We start from the raw sequence: 21,137 nt of genomic DNA on the forward strand, positions 1-21,137 counted from the left end.
TCGTATTATGAAGTATGTTCAATATACATAATGTTCAGGGCATAGCGAATCCTATATGTTTCACCTTTTCTAACTCAAATTGTGTAATTCGAACGGGATTTTAAGAACCTGTTGAGAATCAGCAATTATTCAGAATTTGAAGAATTCGTAAACGTGAACGTTTTTCCAACAGAGGAAATACGAAAATCTACAAGCTAAACGACCTTCAATTGACAATCTGCCATAAAATACTGTAGCGATTGAAAAGCTGTGAGTGAGACTTATGTGTGAGAAGATTAACACATATATTAATTAAAATATGGCTAATTGTTAACCAGAACAACGTGTACAGTACTGCGTATCTATGAATATCTATGAATATCTATGCTTCTTTCGATCGTATTGTTTATTTCTGAGATAAGGCCTCAAATGATTATGTCATAATTTTGGGTCACTCTTGGATTCCAATTCGTATTCACGAAATAGGCTTCATCAATTCATATTCAAATATCAAATCTAAAGGTTATGTTCTGCTTATGAATTATATTCAGTGCTCAACTTCAGAAAAAGCTTCGAATTAATAACCACCTAAAAATAAAAACGTATTAAATATTCGTCAACACATCTGAAAGAAAATGAAAACGATTATACTGAATCTGTTTGGATTCCAAAACAATGCAATTTTTCGACATATTACTTTTTTAGCACGCCTCTAAGGCTACTATGACTGCCCTATAAAATCTGTACACACCATGTGTCAAATTTTAATTACCATAGTTGATTTATGGCTAGCGTAAAAAGCTGGATACCATTTGGCCGAACAGACCATTAGGCCGAAAGTCATTTGGCAGAATGGGTCATTTGACCGAAAGGGTTGTTTGGCCTAAAGGTTCATTAGGCCGAAAGTCATTTGGCCGAATGGGTCGTTTGGCCGAAAGGGTCATTAGGCCGAATGAGTCGTTTGGCCGAATGGGTCATTTGGCCGAATTGGTCGTTTTGCCGCAAGGGTCGTTTGGCCGAAAGGGTCGTTTGGCCGAATGGGTCGTTTGGCCGAATGGGTCGTTTGGCCGAATGAGTCGTTTGGCCATATGGGTCGTTTGGCCGAATAGGTCGTTTGGCCGAATAGGTCGTTTGGCCGAAAGGGTCGTTTGGCCGAATGGGTCGTTTGGCCGAATGTGTCATTTGGCCGAATGGGTCGTTTGGCCGAAAGGGTCGTTTGGCCGAAAGGCTCGTTTGGTCGAAAGGGTCATTTGGCCGAAATTAATCTTCACACTGTAAAAAGTGAGAAGCGCGAAATGAGTAGTGAAACGTCTCACTACCAACTTCGCAGACGTCTCACTTCTCATTCCTCATTTATCACTGCTCGCTGTCAAAAGTGAGAAACACAAAGTGAGTAGGGAGACGTCTTATTACTCACGTCGCGCTTTTCACTTTTTATAGTAAGAAGAGAAAAATGAAGAAAGAGAAGTAAGACAGGGTGTCGACTACCTGGAAAAACCTGGAAAGTCAGGGAATTTCATTTTGGACCTGGAATGTCAGGGAAAGTCAGGGAAATTTGATTGAGGTCAGGGAAAAAAATCACAAAAGCCAATATTGCAAATCTATAGTGATTTTTTTTTAATTCGAGCAATATACTAAATTAAGGACACTTATGACAATGAAATTCAGAACCAATTTTAATCCATGGAAAAGGACAAATAAAGGTACTGAAACGTCGGATCGGAATTAATATAACTGCTGGTCATCAGACTGCATAGCCGATAAACAATACTCCGAGGTAGTTACAGTCGACAACCACCTCCACTATCAAGCTATAAAGCTTTTTTTGTGTGGCCGTTGGCAGCCTCTAGCCCAAAGGCTACTCCGGGCCCTTTTCATGTTCCCCATGGTAATCGAGTTTGTTTCTATTAATCACTCAACAATAACAGAGGTTCCAAAGCCATGTTGCTCAAATGGCCACTGTTGAGACCTGATCCAAATAGTTTTTGAAAAAGTTTCCTTTAATTTTTTAGATTATTTAGTTGGAATGGTTTTGTATCGGAGTCAATTTGATTTTTTTGCAGTTTCCTTATTAGTAGCGCTTGAGTTCCCATCAAACAAAAGAAGTTCTGAAAGTTCGTTAAAATACTTTGACGATGATTATCAATCGCAAGAGTCATTCCTTATAAAATAATTTGATGTACTTATGATGTAGACAAATTTCATTTAATGCTCTAATGAACTCTACTATCTCTAATGAAAAAACTAATATAGTACATTTCCTTTTGATAAAATGTGACGCCCAAAAAAATATCTAGTAAAAGCAGTCGAAACTGAATCAAATGGCTGAAATAGGCCATAGTTCAAAACAGTTCAACAAACAATCATCAAACATGTTCAACCTACAATCAACAACTAGATATTTGGAAGTTTGTTAAACAAAAACCCCGAATAGTATCTTTTTTGACCTGTGACGGCACTCTACAGCATCGGCCTCATCTCCAAACATGATAATAATGTAAGATTTTAAAAACATTACGTGAACTTCCATTTGATGATGGGCTTATAAAGTCATTGGTCGATCCGCACGTCCTTAGGTTGTCAAATTAATGGTCATGTAGAGAAAATGATGGTGGATAAAAGCATCATATGGACTACCTCATGTACGTAGGTGGCGATGGTCTCAATTAAACCACATTAAACGTATAACTCGATACTTCATAATAATGCTCGGATGCAAGAGGAGGATGATGTTGTTGTCAATGGTAATTTTTCAGTTTAACATTCGCTGCTTTTGATTTTTATAAAACAATTTTATCAAGAAATATTCTGGTTGATCTTTGAGAATTTTGTCCAGAAATTACTTCAGAATTATCACTGAAACATAAAAAAAATCCCAAAGGATTTAAAAAGGCTGGCTGGAAAGTTTTTATCCTGGAGCTCCTCGATGGATGTTCAGTAGATTATTTCAAAAGCTCCGCTCCAAATACTTGGGCATGGTATTTAGGGTAAAGTGCCCAATAGTGGACCCCCAACCAATAGTGGACCCTCCAGCCATTTTTGCATTTTTACAGCACAGCACATACATTTTGCTATGATATTCCATCGGGAGAAGCTACCTTACAGTCCTATGATTTGGTTCCATGCATTGGAAATGCCATGGAAAGTAAAACTTGATGATTTTTTACAAATCTATAAAAAATAAACACGAGAGTGTCCATTATAGGAACATATTGGGGGGTCCATAGTAGGGAACAAGAACGTCCCGAAACGAAACATGAAAATCAAATGAAGTGTCGACTATAGGGAAGCAATTTCCTATTATGAACCCCCAGGGGGTCTACTATAGGACGAATTCAGGACGAATTCCGTCAGTAGTGTTGGAGATCTATTGCAACATCAGGGAGTCCGTGAGAATTCCCAATGGTGGATGTAGGCACTAGAAAACTTATAATATCCAAATCCAAATCCTCAATGTTCTGTTTGTAGAGATGATTAGGCTTCCAGTAGCTTTCATGCGCTTCTAGGAATTGAAAACAAACATTTTTCATACCTGGAATTTTTCGAAGAATGGTCTGGAAAGTCAGGGAAAGTCAGGGAATTTTATTTTCAAATTTGAGTCGACACCCTGAAGACGTCTCACTTCCCACTCCTCTTTTCTCATTTCTCACTTCTCATTGTGAAAAGTGAGTAGTGAGTCACTTTTCACAGTGAGAAGCGAGAAATGAGTAGTGAGAAGTGAGACGTCTCAGTACTCACGTCGCGCTTTTCACTTTTTATAGTGAGAAGAAAAAAATGAAGAAAGAGAAGTAAGACGTCTCACTTCCCACTTCTCTTTTCTCATTTCACACTTCTCATTGTGAAAAGTGAGTAGTGAGACGTCTCACTACTCACTTTTCACAGTGAGAAGCGAGAAATGAGGAGTGAGAAGTGAGACGTCTCACTACTCACTTCGCGCTTCTCACTTTTATTGTGAAAAGTGATAAATAAGGAGTGAGAAGTGAGACGTCTCACTATTTACTCCTCATTTCTCCCTTCTCACTGTAGAAAAGAGGAGTGCGAAGCGAGTAGTGAGACGTCTCACTACTCACTTCGCGCTTCTCACTTTTAACAGCGAAAAGTGATAAATGAGGAGTGAGACGTCTCACTTCTCACTCCTCATTTATCACTTTTCGCTGTAAAAAAAGAGAAGCGCAAAGTGAGTAGTGAGACGTCTCACTAATCACTTCGCGACTCTCACTTTTTACAGCGTGAAGTTATGAATGAAGAGTGAGAGTGAGACGTCTCACTTCTAATTTCGCGCTTCTCACTTTTTACAGTGAGAAAAGAAAAATGAAGAGTGAGAAGTAAGACGTCTCTCTTCTCATTTCTAATTCTCACTTTTCAAATGAACTCATTTCAGCTGAATGTCCTATTCGGCCAAATGACCCTTTCGGCCAAACGACCCTTTCGACCAAATTACCCTTTCGTCCGAATGACACTTTTGCCCAAATGACTCTTTCGGCCTAATGACCTTTCCGGCCAAACGACCCATTCGGCCAAACGACCTATTCGGCCAAACGACCATTTCGGCCAAACGACTCTTTCGTCCAAACGACCCTTTCGGCCCAATGACCCTTTCGGCCAAATGACCCACTCGGCCAAACGGTCCTTTCGGCCAAACGACCCATTCGACCAAACGTTCATTTCGGTCAAACGACCTTTGCTGCCAAATGACCCATACGGCCAAACGACCCTGTCGGCCAAACAACCCATTCGGCCATACAACCCATTCGGCCTAATGACCCTTTCGGCCAAATGACCCTTTCGACCAAATGACCCTTTCGACCAAATGACCCTTCCCCGTTTTGTAGAATCAGGCATCCGCTGGAGTGGAGGGCATCCGCAGGCATCCGCAGTAGGCCTCCAACGAGAGATGATTATCAGCCGTTGAAGTAGCTTAGCCGTAGTAATCACCATCGACGCAGGGCCAGAACCTACGATCATAGGGACATCTACTGCCGCATATCCACCACATTTTTGCTGTGTTTCCAATTAATATGGGAGTAATATGCGATTCACGGCAGTCTACGCTTCAGCCGACGGAAGTATTGTTCGACGTGAATGCGTAGCACGATTACAGCCATACTTTACACTCCAACGTCTCCACCGTCAGTGCGATAATCCTATGGTCACAACAGAAGCAGTTCACTAAAGATCGGAGGTCAAGGGTATTTATTGCCATTAACAACACTGGCATTGCGTTCATAGTGAGTTGTTTCTATCGATGAAAGCTTACTCTACCGTTGAAACGTGTCAGCCCAACAAGTTAGAAGATCTAGTTAGTAGTATTACAGACTACATGACAGTTCAAAATTTAGATATTTTTTTCGAATTATAATCTACTAGTCGACCCGGCAGACCTGCGTAGTAGTAGTAGGCGAAAATGCCCATGTGAAATTTTCATACGAATCCTAATTTTAGTTTTTCAGGATTTGCACAACCTTACGCGTAATTTTTGCATGAGGAAATATCATATAAACCCGTCGGAAACGGTAACGAATATATCTGCTGAAGAAATGAAGCAAATCCATCCAGCCGTTTTCGAGTTATGCGGATACGAACACAGACCATTTCATTTTTATATATATAGATTTGATTTCAAGGCGGCCGGCTTGTAAAATAGTTCACTTGCCTCAAGTCCCCTCTGCATACGTTCCGAAGCATATATTCTACGTTACAATGTTTGCATTTGTATACCATGAAAATAACGAAAATAATGAAGTTGAGAGAAGATTCAGCCCAAGCCCCAATCCCTGCCCGAGAGTCGAAATCAACCAATTATAGCATGCAATTGCATTGCAGTCGTGGATCAAATTATCCTAACGATGTAGTAGATTACTATTATGTAATCATACACCCTAATTCTTGTTTACGTTCGAACGAGCTTTCTCTTCTTCTCGTTTACGCCAGCAAAATCAAATGGGGAAACGATTCGAACAAACTGCATTCGTTCGAAAGTTTCGTTCGTCCGTAAACAAGAATAGGGGTGATAATCTCTCACTGAACTTTATAAAATTTAAAAATCACTATGTAAACATAAAAAACTCTCACAGTCTGAAGAACAACAAATGCAGATAATTTAAAAGGTTTTAAAATACAGGGGTTAGGCAAAATGATTGAGATAGGCAAAATTTGGCCCAAATTCAAATCCTTGTAACTTTTTGAAAAATTGATGAAATTGGACAAAACCGGAAGCATTCGACGGCAAATTTAGTCAAGATTTAGGAACATGTGCGGTCACGAATACTGGCCACCGGACACCGGAGATGTTCCGGATTTTCGGAAGCCATGTCAAAAACACATTTTTTCTGCCGCTCGTATTTTTGTGTGGTTTGAAGTTACATCGATAAACATTATTTTCCTAGAAACTAGATCTTATTGAAAATTGAATGCGGGCGGTTGCGCGAAGATCCGTTGAAAAACATCCGAGATATGGCCATTTCAGTAAAACTGGTTCCGGATGCTATGGTCAATTATGTGTATTCTTCCAATCACGTATATATTATCCGGTACCATATCAATATTGGTATCAAACTTCAAGATTTTTCATGGAGATGCTTCAGGAAGCATATGCAGGACGATCAGTTGCCCTGACCACTATGTAGTAGGTTCCAGGTGCCCCGGGGGAAGTGGCCAATTTGAAAAACGTTAAGAACCCTATCAATATGGGTATCAAACTTCAAGATTTTTCATGAAGATGCTTCAGGAAGCATATTCAAGATGGTCAGTTGCTCTGACCACTCTGTAGTAGGTTCCAGGTGCTCCGGGGGAAGTGGCCAATTTGAAAAACGTTCAGAACCATAACAATATGGGTATCAAACTTCAAGATTTTTCATGAAGATGCTTCAGGAAGCATATTCAGGATGATCAGTTGCTCTGATCACTCTGTAGTAGGTTCCAGGTGCCCCGGGGGAAGTGGCCAATTTGAAAAACGTTCAGAACCCTTATCAATATGGGTATCAAACTTCAAGATTTTTTATGAAGATGCTTCAGGAAGCGTATTCAGGATGATCAGTTGCTCTGACCACTCTATAGTAGGTTCCAGGTGCCCCGGGGGAAGTGGCCAATTTGAAAAACGTTCAGAACCCTATCAATGTGGGTATCAAACTTCAAGATTTTTCATGAAGATGCTTCAGGAAGCATATTTAGGACGATCAGTTGCCCTGACCACTCTGTAGTAGGTTCCAGGTGCCCCGGGGGAAGTGGCCAATTTGAAAAACGTTCAGAACCCAATCAATATGGGTATCAAACTTCAAGATTTTTCGAGGTGATACTTTTAAATGCTTTTTAGAACCAGCAGCTGTCATGACCACTCTGTAGTGGGTTCAAGGTGCCCCGGGGGAAGTGGCCAATTTGAAAAACGTTCAGAGCCCTATCAATATGGGTATCAAACTTCAAGATTTTTCATGGAGATGCTTCAGGAAGCATATTCAGGACGATCAGTTGCCCTGACCACTCTGTAGTAGGTTCCAGGTGCCCCGGGGGAAGTGGCCAATTTGAAAAATGTTCAGAACCATATCAATATGGGTATCAAACCTCAAGATTTTTCGAGGTGATACTGTTAAATGCATTTTAGAACCACCAGCTGTCATGACCACTCTGTAGTAGGTTCCAGGTGTTCTGGGGAAGTGGTCAATTTGCAAAATGTTCGAAACTATATCAAAATGAGCATCAAAGTTCAAGTTTTTCATGGAGATGCTTTTGGACTCTCCTGTCGAATAGAGTTCGCCGCCACACGAAGTTGACCATCTACAAAACGCTCATTAAACTGGTCGGCCTCTATGGCCATGAAAGTTGGATGTTGCTGGCGAAGGACCAACGCGCCCTTGGAGTTTCCGAATTGAAGGTGTTGCGGACCATCTATGGTGGGGTGCAGATGGAAGACAATGGAGGTGGTGGTGGAGGTCAATGAACCACGAGTTGTAACTGTTAGGAGAACAACCCACACGGTACAATTTTGGCGGTTACGATGGGCCGGGCATGTAGCCAGAATGTCAGACGACAACCCGATTGAGATGATGCTTCGATAATAATCCGACCGGTACAAGAAGAAGAGGCGTGCAGCGGTCACGGTGGATCGACCAAGTGGAACGCGACCTGCGGATCTTTCGCAAAAATGAAAAACAGACGTCATATTCAGGATTTGTCCAAATGCAAATACCTTGTCTTCCAAAATAATTTGATAATCGGCAGGCTTCACTTTGCCCTTAAGTGCTATAATAGGACCATGGCCATGTCAAGATATAGCACCCCACACAATTGCTAAGTCATGCTTGCGACCTGCTGCCATTGATGGCAGGCCATCTTACACTTGGTCGATCCCCTGTGACCGCATCGCGCCTCTTCTTCTTGTACCGGTTAGATCATTATCGAGCACCATCTCAATCGGGTTGTCGTCTGACATTCTGGCTACATGCCCGGCCCACCGTAACTGCCAAAATTGTACCATGTGGTAGTTCTCCTAACAGTTACAACTCGTGATTCATTGGCCTCCACCACCACCTCCATTGGCTTCCATCTGCACCCCACCATAAATAGTCCGCAACACCTTCAATTCGGAAACTCCAAGGGCGCGTTGGTCCTTCGCCAGCAACATCCAACTTTCATGGCCATAGAGGCCGACCAGTTTAATGAGCGTTTTGTAGATGGTCAACTTCGTGTGACGGCGAACTCTATTCGACAGGAGAGTCCAAAAGCATCTCCATGAAAAACCTTGAACTTTGATAATGAGTATTGAGTACTTGATATGGTTTCGAACATTTTCCAAATTGGTCACTTCCCCAAGACACCTGGAACCTACTACAGAGTGGTCATGACAGCTGCTGGTTCTAAGATGCATTAAGAAGTATCTCCTCGAAAAATATTGAAGTTTGATACCCATATTGATATGGTTCATAACGTTTTTCAAATTTACCACTTCCTCCGTGGCACCTGGAACCTACTACAGAGTGGTCAGAGCAACTGATCGTCCTGAATATGCTTCCTGAAGCATCTCCATGCAAAATCTTGAAGTTTGATACCCATATTGATAGGGTTCTGAACGTTTTTCAAATTGGCCACTTCCCCCGGGGCACTTGATCATCAGGCAGAGTGGTCAGGGCAATTGATCATCCTGAATATGCTTCCTGAAGCATCTTCATGAAAAATCTTGAAGTTTGATACCCATATTGATAGGGTTCTGAACGTTTTTCAAATTGGCCACTTCCCCCGGGGCACCTGGAACCTACTACAGAGTGGTCAGAGCATTTGATCATCCTGAATATGCTTCCTGAAGCATCTTCATGAAAAATCTTGAAGTTTGATACCCATATTGATAGGGCTCTGAACGTTTTTCAAATTGACCACTTCCCCCGGGGCACCTTGAACCTACTACAGAGTGGTCAGGGCAACTGATCATCCTGAATATGCTTCTTGAAGCATCTCCATGAAAAATCTTGAAGTTTGATACCCATATTGATAAGGCTCTGAACGTTTTTCAAATTGACCACTTTCCCCGGGGCACTTGATCATCAGGCAGAGTGGTCAGGGCAATTGATCATCCTGAATATGCTTCCTGAAGCATCTTCATAAAAAATCTTGAAGTTTGATACCCATATTGATAGGGTGCTGAACGTTTTTCAAATTGGCCACTTCCCCCGGGGCACCTTGAACCTACTACAGAGTGGTCAGGGCAACTGATCGTCCTGAATATGCTTCCTGAAGCATCTCCATGAAAAATATTGAAGTTTGACGTTTTTCAAATTGACCACTTCCCCCGGGGCACCTGGAACCTACTGCAGAGTGGTCAGGGCATCTAATCGTCCTGAATATGCTTCCTGAAGCATCTTCATGAAAAATCTTGAAGTTTGATACCCATATTGATAGGGTTCTGAACGTTTTTCAAATTGGCCACTTCCCCCGGGGCACCTTGAACCCACTACAGAGTGGTCAGAGCAACTGATCATCCTGAATATGCTTCCTGAAGCATCTTCATGAAAAATCTTGAAGTGTGATACCCATATTGATAGGGTTCTAAACGTTTTTCAAATTGGCCACTTCCCCCGGGGCACCTGGAACCTACTACAGAGTGGTCAGAGCAACTGATCGTTCTGAATATGCTTCCTGAAGCATCTCCATGAAAAATATTGAAGTTTGATACCCATATTGATTGGGTTCTGAACGTTTTTCAAATTGGCCACTTCCCCCGGGGCACCTGGAACCTACTACAGAGTGGTCAGGGCAACTAATCGTCCTGAATATGCTTCCTGAAGCATCTCCATGAAAAATCTTGAAGTTTGATACCCATATTGATAGGGTTCTGAACGTTTTTCAAATTGGCCACTTCCTCCGGGGCACCTGGAACCTACTACAGAGTGGTCAGGGCAGCTGATCGTCCTGCATATGCTTCCTGAAGCATCTCCATGAAAAATCTTGAAGTTTGATACCAATATTGATATGGTACCGGATAATATATACGTGATTGGAAGAATACACATAATTGACCATAGCATCCGGAACCAGTTTTACTGAAATGGCCATATCTCGGATGTTTTTCAACGGATCTTCGCGCAACCGCCCGCATTCAATTTTCAATAAGATCTAGTTTCTAGGAAAATAATGTTTATCGATGTAACTTCAAACCACACAAAAATACGAGCGGCAGAAAAAATGTGTTTTTGACATGGCCTCCGAAAATCTGGAACATCTCCGGTGCCCGGCGGCCAGTATTCGTGACCGTGCATGTTCTTAAATCTTGACTAAATTTGCCGTCGAATGCTTCCAGTTTTGTCCAATTTCATTAATTTTTCAAAAAGTTATAAGGATTTGAATTTGGGCCAAATTTTGCCTATCTCAATCATTTTGCCTAACCCCTGTACTTTCCAGTTACGATAGGCATGCAATTTATTACAATTAACAACTAACATAAATAATCGAGCTTCACCGCTGGAGAAAATACTTATTGGCGGTAATTTTTGACATGTACGAATCTTATCTCGCTAAATTAAACAATCATCCGAGTCATTTTTACGGCGCTCATTGCACGCTGCTTTTTTTGTTATCTTTCACGTGCGCGTCGTATGATTTATAAGTGGAGTTTGAAAATACGTACGCTCCCCTCTATTTGTCACAACAGTGCTGAACACGTTCGTATCTATCGGCTCAAGAAAGCTGGCGAATCTTACAAATTCTCTGCTACTAGTCCAGAAATGGTACCGAGAAAGGCCACATCCGACGATCATGTCTAGGTTAGAATTTTCCAATCGAACCGATTGTTGTTGGTGTGGGTGACGGGATCGCACGGAGGGTCCACCAGTTTCCAGTCGCCGAGACCGTCCTCCGACTCGATCACAGCCATACTGCAGTAAGGAACTTTTTGCATTATCCGGCTCATGTCGTTCGTCGAGCGTAGTTTCTCGCCGATGATGTAGCGGGTGCAGGTGTCCAGCGTTGTCGCGTGACCCACAATTAGAATATTTCCGCCTGGAAATGTGGAAACACAAATTAGAATTCTCACATTTTCGCATAATAATTGTGACCCTTACTTGTATTGTTGATCAAATGCTCGGTAACGGTTGAATTCCTTTGATAAAACTCCTCCAAACCTTCCTGCAATTGCTCCTTGAGATCGTCCACCTTAGTCAGAGGTTCATAGTCCATAACAATGTTGTAATCGGCCGCAACAAGCTCCTCCTTGGACAGCCAATCCGGAAGCCCTTCCTGGTACCAGGCCATCCACTCGAACAGCCCCGGTTCCACGTGAATCGGGTGACTATCTTTCAGCCCAAGCCCTTCCAGTATAGACGTCGTCGTCTGAATACATCGAAACGAAGGTGAGCTGTACACGCGATCGATCCGCACACCGGCGTCCTTCATTCCGTCGCCCGTCAGTCGAGCCTGGTACAGTCCCATGTTGGTTAGCGGTGAGTCCCGCTTCCATTGGGAACTTATTCTGCGAATAGGCACATTATCACTTACACAAACACTCCGAATGAATCACACACTGATCGGGCAACTCACCTTTGAGGTAAAGACTTTGGCATGTTCAGGTCCTTTCTGATATAACTTCCGGTCTGATCGAAACAGTACGGAATCCACGTTCCGAAGGTGAAATCGATTCTTTCGCCATGTCTGAGGACATAGATTCGCCTTCCGGCGGCCGCTTCTTTCGTCACCGAAGAGTTCCTTGACTCATCACTGGCACTTTTTGGAATAACCGACTGGGTGGTGCGCTTTCTCATCAATTCGTACAATTTATCAACGGATACGATGTCTTCGTTCGGTTGCTGCATCTCCACTGGTGGTTGTTGTGTCTGCACTTCACTGTGTCCTACTGATACTGAAAGGCGTTAATGAATGAGATTTTATGTTTGCTCGTTATCTTATCGATTCGTATAGGTAATGGCAAGTCATCGAATTTGCTTACCCGTTTCCAGTGACTCAATGTCGTGATTTTCCTGAGCAGCAGACCGGTTGAAGCCAGCTATCCCGTCCACCATATCGGCGGGTTGTTCTCCCAGGTCCGGGGTTATCGGGTCGCACAATTGTACGGTGCGATGCATGGTCCAGGCGTCGGATTCGGCCGTACGTTCGGTGTAGTTTTCCGGCAGGTAGCCGGTGGTTCCGGTGAGCCAGGAAATACCCTCGACCCATCCGTCGGTGGAGTTTTGGATCGCTTCAGAGGTAAGGTAGATGTAGTCACCGATCCGGAGCTCCAACTCATCCGGTTCGCGTGGAGTGTGCGGATAGAGGACCTTGTGGACCTGTAAGGAAAAGAGAAGGGATTGTTTAAGTACTACTTTAAAAAATAGGTAATTTTTTCCAGAAAGCAGACCAGAATAAAACGAGAGAATGGTAAATACCTACAACGAAATAAAAATATGTACGTTGAAATAGAAACGAGTTGAATCAATTTGTCGATTGCAATACGCGTGATTGTGGTTGTTTTTTCACGCGAATGCTTTGTCATGCTGCTGGTCAGTCAGTGGTCAGATAACAGGTTTCATTCACACTCATTAGCGTGGTGATGGAGGAATTTCAAATTCCGATCACCAACGTCATATTTTCACCATAACAAAAATGACTCTTGCCTTACAGACACAGTAACAAAATCACGAAATCACAGATTTAATATAGCAGACATCTCAAAATACAAAACATTAGAGTTCAAGTAATCAGCTTTATTTAGTAGATGCACACAAAATACGTCATTATCACACCCAAGAATCTGGTGGGGATTCTCATCGATGAGAATCTCCACCAGCAATTTCGCGGCAAATGATCCATTATAAACATTCTCGTGAATCAAACAATGTATTGAAAAAAATCACATCTTCTTCTTCTTCTTATTGGCATTACATCCCCACACTGGGACTGAGCCGCCTCGCAGCTTGGTGTTCATCAAGCACTTCCACAGTTATTATCTGCGAGGTTTCTAAGCCAGGTTACCATTTTTGCATTCGTATATCATGAGGATAACACGATGATACTTTTATGCCCAGGGAAGTCGAGACAATTTCCAATCCGAAAAAATCACATTAGAAAGGTCAAAACCCCACTTTAGGGTCTTAATCGCATTTTTTCTATCATTTTTTATGTTTTTGCATTAAATAATTTGAACAAAACAATGGTTTCTCAAAAATTCCGAAATGTAATGTCCGATCGGGCCATACAGACACCACCTCAGTTCGTCGAGCCGAGTCGATCGGTATAGTCCATCGCAGCCCAGTGCCATTTTTGTTAGTGTTCTGAGTTCAAATCCCGTTGCTGTAATAAATAAACATTTAATAAATGCAAACCGAAAATTTTCGCGAAAAATGAGTGAGACGTAAGAATTTCATCAAGTAGGCTTGATTTTCGTTTATCTTCCAGGCTTGTTCTACAGAAAAAAGTAGCGAGCGAAAGATGTTTCTCGCCATAGACTTCGAAAAAAGTTTCTCCTGTGGCCCGGAGTAAATCGATTGTTTCCGTCTCACCGAAACGAAAAGTACGAACCCTGGTTGACATCAAGGAAGGACCTTAGTTCTGGACCCCACAAGTTTCTATCTCATTCTTTAACGAGTCAACCGATGAAAAAAGACCGCCAGCTAACGGTTGCGTTAACTGGTAGTGCAGTCTAGGTACTGTTGACCTTCTCATATTAGCTGGAGTGAGAAGGTTCGTCTCGGGTGTCTGTCTACCAGGATTTGCAACTTAAACAGCGTCTGTCTGGTATCCAGCGACTTATTAACGGAATGCTGTATCGCGTTAGCCAGGGTAGCAGGGACTATGTCCAAGGGCTTAACGATTTCTCTTAGGCCAACTGCAAGTTGTAGTATCTGTCTAGGATGTGGTGGGGTTCGATAGTGGGCTCTGTTAAACTTCTATAAAAGCTGCAGCCTCCACCAAAGCGACCGTTTGCCGCTCAAAATGCACAAGCCCAAGTCCTGTTGTTAGGTGGGATACTAAATAGACTTGACACGACGGCTCTCTGACGAGACACGAGGTTTGTGCAGGGCCAATAAGCCGCCTTCAAAAACAACCATTATGAACGACATAGAAGATAAAACGACTCGATACAATCGAAAACGACCTAGGCGACGAATAAAGGATCACTATTGGAAGCTTGGAGCATGGAACTTCAAGTCGCAAGGTTTTGCAGGTTGCGACAGGATAATCTACGATGAATTACATCCCCATAACTTCGACGTCGTAGAGCTGCAAGAAATCTGCTGGACATGAGCATGAGCATGAGCATGAGCAAGATGACCATACAATTCGGAGTTGCTACTCCGTGATTGACCAGAACGATCGAAGTTGCACAAGGAACCAAAAGATGAAGCTGGGAATGGTTTCACATCATCAATGTGCACAATGCGAGAGTTCTGTTATTCAAAGAGTCAATAACGGCGCCGGCCACGTCCTTATGGTCATCGGGGAAGGGAAGGAATGTGTGTGTGTGACATTCGTTGTTACTAGAGACCGAGAACACCTCTGCATCTCCACGAATGTCACAGGAGTTGGACGTTGTTGGTAAGGATGGGTAAGGATTAAAGTAACATAGGTCTGGATTCACATTGGTATGTGATATGATCTATGAAATTGTGGACAATAAACATACAGATACTATTTTGACGTAAACTACGTCTAAGGGGAAGACTCGGATACAGGGTGTAAAACGGAAATTTCCAAATTCGAGACCGTCACGAAATTAGGATAGATTTCAAACGCTAATAGCACCTTTATCTTCCGATGGATTTTCGAGATTTTATTATCAATCGAATCGGAAACTCTCCAGCAATTTTTTATGCCCATTGGAACTATTGAATATTAACGTAAAAACATTGAAAATCCCAATTCTTCAGAAACCCAGTAAAATTTCAGGGTTTCGTTACGGCCGCCATATGGTGCGGTTGGTTCTTGCGCTCTACTTTTGTGCGGTGATTCGCACAAAAACTAGAACAAAAGAACCAAAGCCATGACCGCGGTCGAAGCAAAAGAGTAATGTTTGTGAAAAAGTGCTTTAGGTGCTGGACATGTTCGCCCTTGCTAATAATTATTTAAAGCTTACACTGATGGACATAATTATATTTCAAATTTTCATTGTAATCCCTCTAAATGCATAAACAGGTTTATGCTAAAAGGAAATCCTAGACTAACATTATAAAGCCAATTTTGACGTAAACTGCGTCTAAGGGGAAGGCTGGGATACAATTTATACAATATTTCAAAATTGAGGACCGTCATGAAATCATGTAAGATTTTGAAGTTAATAGCGCCTTTATTTTTTAATGAGTTTTTAAAACTTGTTTATCAATAGACTCGGAATCTCGCCACCAGTTTAAAAGTTTTATTAAAATTGATTCTTAACTTTAAACAAGGTTATCTTACCATTTGGGCAGCACCCCTTAAAATAATACTTCATAGAATTTAATAGCCATTTATTAGGTAATTACCTTTGAGATGCATTAATCACTCTAAGTCGAATAGGTAAAAGTCGAAGAAAGGCATCATCACCACTGGGGAATGAATTCGGGTTTTTTTGAGTGAAAATTTTAAATTGTCGCATTCAATTCTTTTCATATTTTGAATTACGTCAATTTTGTTCGAAATCAGTAACATCAGCAGAGATTCCATGTTGCCGTGCCACATTGCATAGTTCGATAAACCGTGAAGCGATAGATGTACTTGCTTTTGGAAATTTTTGATGTCATGTCCATCGAACTATTTCATTTATTACGCGACGCAGAGAATACACTATTTGAACACTTACCCAAGCTAATTCAGCTAAATGTAGTCATGTAACTACTGTTCTGATGTTAGCCAAATGAGTGTTATAATGAATATTATGCAACCCATTTGATTTGATAACGTTCATTAAAGCACCCATTTCGTTGGTATGGAAAAGTAGGCCGTTTTATGACTCAACAGTTAACTGTAAACCAGATATTATGATCAGGAATTGCAAAAAGTTAATTACAGTTGCCTTTCCACATCTCCATATTGAATGGACCATCGAGATAAGGAGAGATCGAGGAATTAAAATGGGTAGTAGTTGGAAAAAAGCTCGTTGCTATGAAAAACGGTAAAAAACCAAATATCATTTCTTCTGTTTGATGTGTTTATCATTGCCCCAAGGTTGTCTAGTAGCCTAGAAACTTGAATATATCGACATAGAGAGAGCACAGAGAACAGACGTTCATCTTCATTCGCGTGTTTGTGTAAAGTTTTTACTGGTCATTTTGAAGTATGTCGTTAGGCCCCCGTTGCGCGGTGCTAGTGTGCTGATAAATATGGTTAAAATTGGCCGTGTTTTACTTTTTAGCGCTAGTGTTCATTTCGAATTGCTCCTAGGCTCACTCCTAGGTGGTAGCACTACATTGTTTATGTAGTGTATGCCAACGCCATCACTTAGTGAGATTGAGTTTTTATGTCGGGCAGCCTACGTTGGCGGCGCTGAGGTACGATTTAAATTTTTACACACGTTTTTACCGAAAATTTGTTCGAGCATCCATGTCTGTTCTCTGTGGAGAGAGTGAATCCTGAATAAAACATGATCAGAACACATCGAGATAGAGATACCAAGATAGGGAGGTTATCGAGATGCAAAAAGCAAAAATGTATGTAGTTCGTAGGGACGGAGAAAAGGGACATAGGGTGATATATCGAGATGTAGAGTGTCGACGGTAATTGGTGCGCGATCGGTGCAGAACATATACTCGCGAAATACTGAATCGTGGGAAAATCAATTTCACGTAAAAGAATTACATAAATATTAATAATGAGCAACAATCCGATCGCTTCGGGAAAATGACTGTCTTACATATTAGGAAATATTCTATGAAGTCTTCGGGTTGGGCCGCCACACAAAATGATCATATAAGGGGCGATTTCTATAGTAATTTCCATACAAGTTTCAAACTGCTCGTGCTCAGTCAAATCACAAAATTAAGGAGGTTCATTAGAATAGCAATATTATCGTTCAAGCATAGGGGAGCCAAAAAGGTCAAAATTTAAATCACTCTAAGCTTATGCTCAAACCAGTGACATAGGCAATCAAATGAATTATCTTATAATCTGTTTTACGTAGTTTACGTCGGGCGATCGTATCTTGTATATAACCCTTCTAATTTTTTTTGTTAAATATCTTGGCTGTGCATATGCACAGCATATGTTTCGAAAATGGACAAATTGATATGAAATTTGCGAAAAAGAATCCACGTGTCTTGGAGGGACTCGAACCCTCAACCTCCTACTCTCTAGATAGGCGTGATAACCCCTACACAACAAGACCACTTAAAGGTCACGTTTGCGGAAAAGCCATCAGAATCCAAGTACCAACCTCCACCGCGGTTAGCTCTCTTTTTTGCAAATTGAATATCTTTCGGATGCTTGATTTGTCCAATCTCCACATGCGCTTTACTATTGTATATCCACAGCCAAGCGAGTGCACATTGTTTATTAAACGAGAGGATCGCACTCCATGCCGCCCAGTAACTGTCTGGGCGGGACGGTATAGAATGCGAATTCAATCGCACTCTGCTGTGCCAAAGGCTTGCTTGGCTAAAGCATTTGATGAGTTTGATTGCCTTTTTCGTAAGCGGTCGCGTGTACTCAGACGACTAATGACGGTGAAAGACCGACTACTATACTATACCGTCCCGCCCAGACAGTTACTGGGGGGCATGGAGTGCGATCCTCTCGTTTAATAAACAATGTGCACTCGCTTGGCTGTGGATATACAATAGTAAAGCGCATGTGGAGATTGGACAAATCAAGCATCCGAAAGATATTCAATTTGCAAAAAAGAGAGCTAACCGCGGTGGAGGTTGGTACTTGGATTCTGATGGCTTTTCCGCAAACGTGACCTTTAAGTGGTCTTGTTGTGTAGGGGTTATCACGCCTATCTAGAGAGTAGGAGGTTGAGGGTTCGAGTCCCTCCAAGACACGTGGATTCTTTTTCGCAAATTTCATATCAATTTGTCCATTTTCGAAACATATGCTGTGCATATGCACAGCCAAGATATTTAACAAAAAAATGGTTTTCGTACGGCCGAGTTGCCGAATAATATGCAATTAATTATACAGATACTACTACAACATGGACAGAATTATTAAGATACAGTTTTACTTAGTATAGAAACGATTATTAGCTCATTTCTTGTTCTTGCACTGCAAGAACATATGATAGATATCATACTTTGATTACAGCTTACACTACTTACGTAAGAAATGTAAAGCGGAGAGGAAGAAACATCAAATGAAATAATATATAAAACATGTAGAGTATTGAGTTCATTAACATAATAACATGTTCCCATATCAACCATACATATTTGTAAACTGAGCGATTTCGTCGCAATATGTGTCGTTTTTTTTTATTGAAAAGAAAAAAGCCTTGCGAGAAAATGCGAGGGACAACCTTTCCGTAGATTGCAAGTTCGATTGTCGATCCCGGTCTATCATGTTTTCGGGTAGAAAACATTCTCGACACCCTGGGTATCTTATGTGACAAGGACAATGCATACACTAATATGTTGAAAAACAGGCCAAAATCTTGAAATGTAGAGCCATTTAGAGGAAAACAAAACAGTTTGAGCTTTAATTCATTGTTTTTGATGGTGATTGATATGGGTACATGAGATTAATTCAAGGAGCAGTAAACCTATAGATGGTGAGAAAAATGAAACCTGAGAGAGATAGCGTAGAAAAAAAAGTTATAAATATGTTCCAGTATTCTATTTGGTCTATAAATATTATCGGTTAAGATGAATGTGTAATTGTTTGACATTGTTGAGTAAACATTTGACAAAATTCATGCAGCGATATGAAGCGATTTAGTATTTCTATTGTGTGTATTTGTTGAAGAATTGATACCTTGAAACATCGAATGAATGAATTTTGATATAATGTATCAATATCTACAACTATCTCAATTCCAAATGACGTGTGTGTTACAGATCTTGTTAATTTTGCCATAAGCACTTTACTGTTCAAAGCCACAGAGAAGATTTCTTTTGATCTAGGGTAAAATGCCCAATAGTGAACCCCACAGTAGCAAAATTTTGCTCTTCCTGGCATAATGAGTGGAAATTTTCAAAATATTAATTTTTTGTGATATTTTATATCAAGCTCTGACTCTCCTCTTCACGATACATACATAAAATACTCGACGTTATTCGTTGAAATTAACATATTAAAGTCTGACTGAGTTCGCCCTATAGTAGACCCCCTGGGGGTCCATGATAAGAAATTGCTTCCTATAGTCGACACTTCATTTGATTTTTATTTTCTGTTTCGGGACGTTCTCCTTCCTTATTATGGATCTCCAAAATATTCATATAATGGGCACTCTCGTGTTTATTTTTTATAGAATTGTAAAAAGTCATCTAATTTTACTTTCCATAGCATTTCCAATCCATGTAATCATATCATAGGACTGTAATGTAGGTTTAACCGATGGAATTTTATAACAAAATGTTTACATTGTGCTGTAATAATGCAAAAATGGCTGGAGGGTCCACTATTGGGCACTTTATCCCAACTATTGCACTTTCGCATGTATTTCGAATAACTTATGCTACGTACACACCAGTCAAGCAGTTCGACGAACATTGACTCCACCCCCAAGAAAACGCTTCGGTTGCTGCTTTGTTGGAACGTGTGTGAAGTTGTTCGAACAACCATTTGACAGTTGGCGGCTCGGTTGGGAAAAATTAAAACGGTTTGATTTTGGTTTGAGTTGGCGGGGGTGGAGTCAAGGTTCGCCGAACATGTTTGAGCATTTGTAGTGAAGTTGCACAAACCCCCATATATTTTTTGATGGTTGGTGCTCGAGTTGGTGCTTCGGTCGTTCGTGTGTGATATTGTTGGTCGAATAAATTGATTGTTCGTGTCGGTGTTGATAAAAATTGATGAATGTTTGAATAAACGGGAGGTGGAGTCAATGTTGGTCGAACTGCTTGACCGTGTGTACGTTCCATTAGGGACGAAAATCGCAAATTTAAAACATTTCAACCCGTAAGCACTTAAATGAGCCTTGGAACAAGCAACGTATCGATGTTGCAGCAGTTGAATTATCCTAGTAAACGCGTAATAAATTTTATTCGCTGAAATTTCGAATGGTTGATACGTCAACTATGAAATCATGGGCAGTATGGGATTTATTGGCGTGTTGTGAGAAAAGACTTTAGTTGTGGTAGAAGTAAAAAAAGTAAACAGAAAGAATACCTCTCTCGATACGAAAATTATTTTTAGATTTTAGTGGAATGTATTTACTTGTCATAAGAGGAGCCTGCACTACTCCATCCAACTCCACCACCCCACTGCACCCCCGACAGATACGTACCCCAACCCCAACAGCAAGGCCGCCTCCAGCGTCTGGCACTCGACTCGACTTCGTACCTACTTGAAGTCGTGTCAAGCACGAGACACCGAAGACGGCCCCACCGCCGAGGCCGAAACGCGCATCCGCCAAAGGTACAATAAAGTAGCGGAACCGAACGGAACAGCATAAGCCCGTCCTATGACCCCTTTCGATCCCACCACCCTCTTTAAAATAGAGCCTACAAAGGAAAAACAACATGAAATACGCTCACCAAATTAATCTTTCGTCTTGCAGTTCGAAGCCTGTAGGAACAGCACTTTAAATTTGCTAGTGCACCATTTGTATATAAGAACTA

General features: G+C 41.4%; 1 protein-coding gene across 2 annotated transcripts in view; it reads right to left on the bottom strand.

Annotated features, from left to right (window-relative positions):
- Positions 1–10,856: 10,856 nt before the first annotated feature.
- LOC134225135 (ecdysteroid-phosphate phosphatase) overlaps positions 10,857–21,137 on the bottom strand; it is a 28,327-nt gene continuing 18,046 nt past the window's right edge. For both annotated transcript variants that reach the window (XM_062704972.1, XM_062704962.1), the window contains 4 exons: positions 12,404–12,740; positions 11,998–12,316; positions 11,523–11,929; positions 10,857–11,460 (listed from right to left, as the gene is read on the bottom strand). In XM_062704972.1, the coding sequence (XP_062560956.1) occupies positions 11,222–11,460; positions 11,523–11,929; positions 11,998–12,316; positions 12,404–12,740 (1,302 nt within the window). In that variant the 3' untranslated portion in view covers positions 10,857–11,221. The remainder of the gene's footprint in view (positions 11,461–11,522; positions 11,930–11,997; positions 12,317–12,403; positions 12,741–21,137) is intronic.

The sequence above is a fragment of the Armigeres subalbatus genome, chromosome 1 (genome assembly GCF_024139115.2).
Source record: "Armigeres subalbatus isolate Guangzhou_Male chromosome 1, GZ_Asu_2, whole genome shotgun sequence".
In the NCBI taxonomy this organism is placed as follows: Eukaryota; Metazoa; Arthropoda; class Insecta; order Diptera; family Culicidae; genus Armigeres; species Armigeres subalbatus.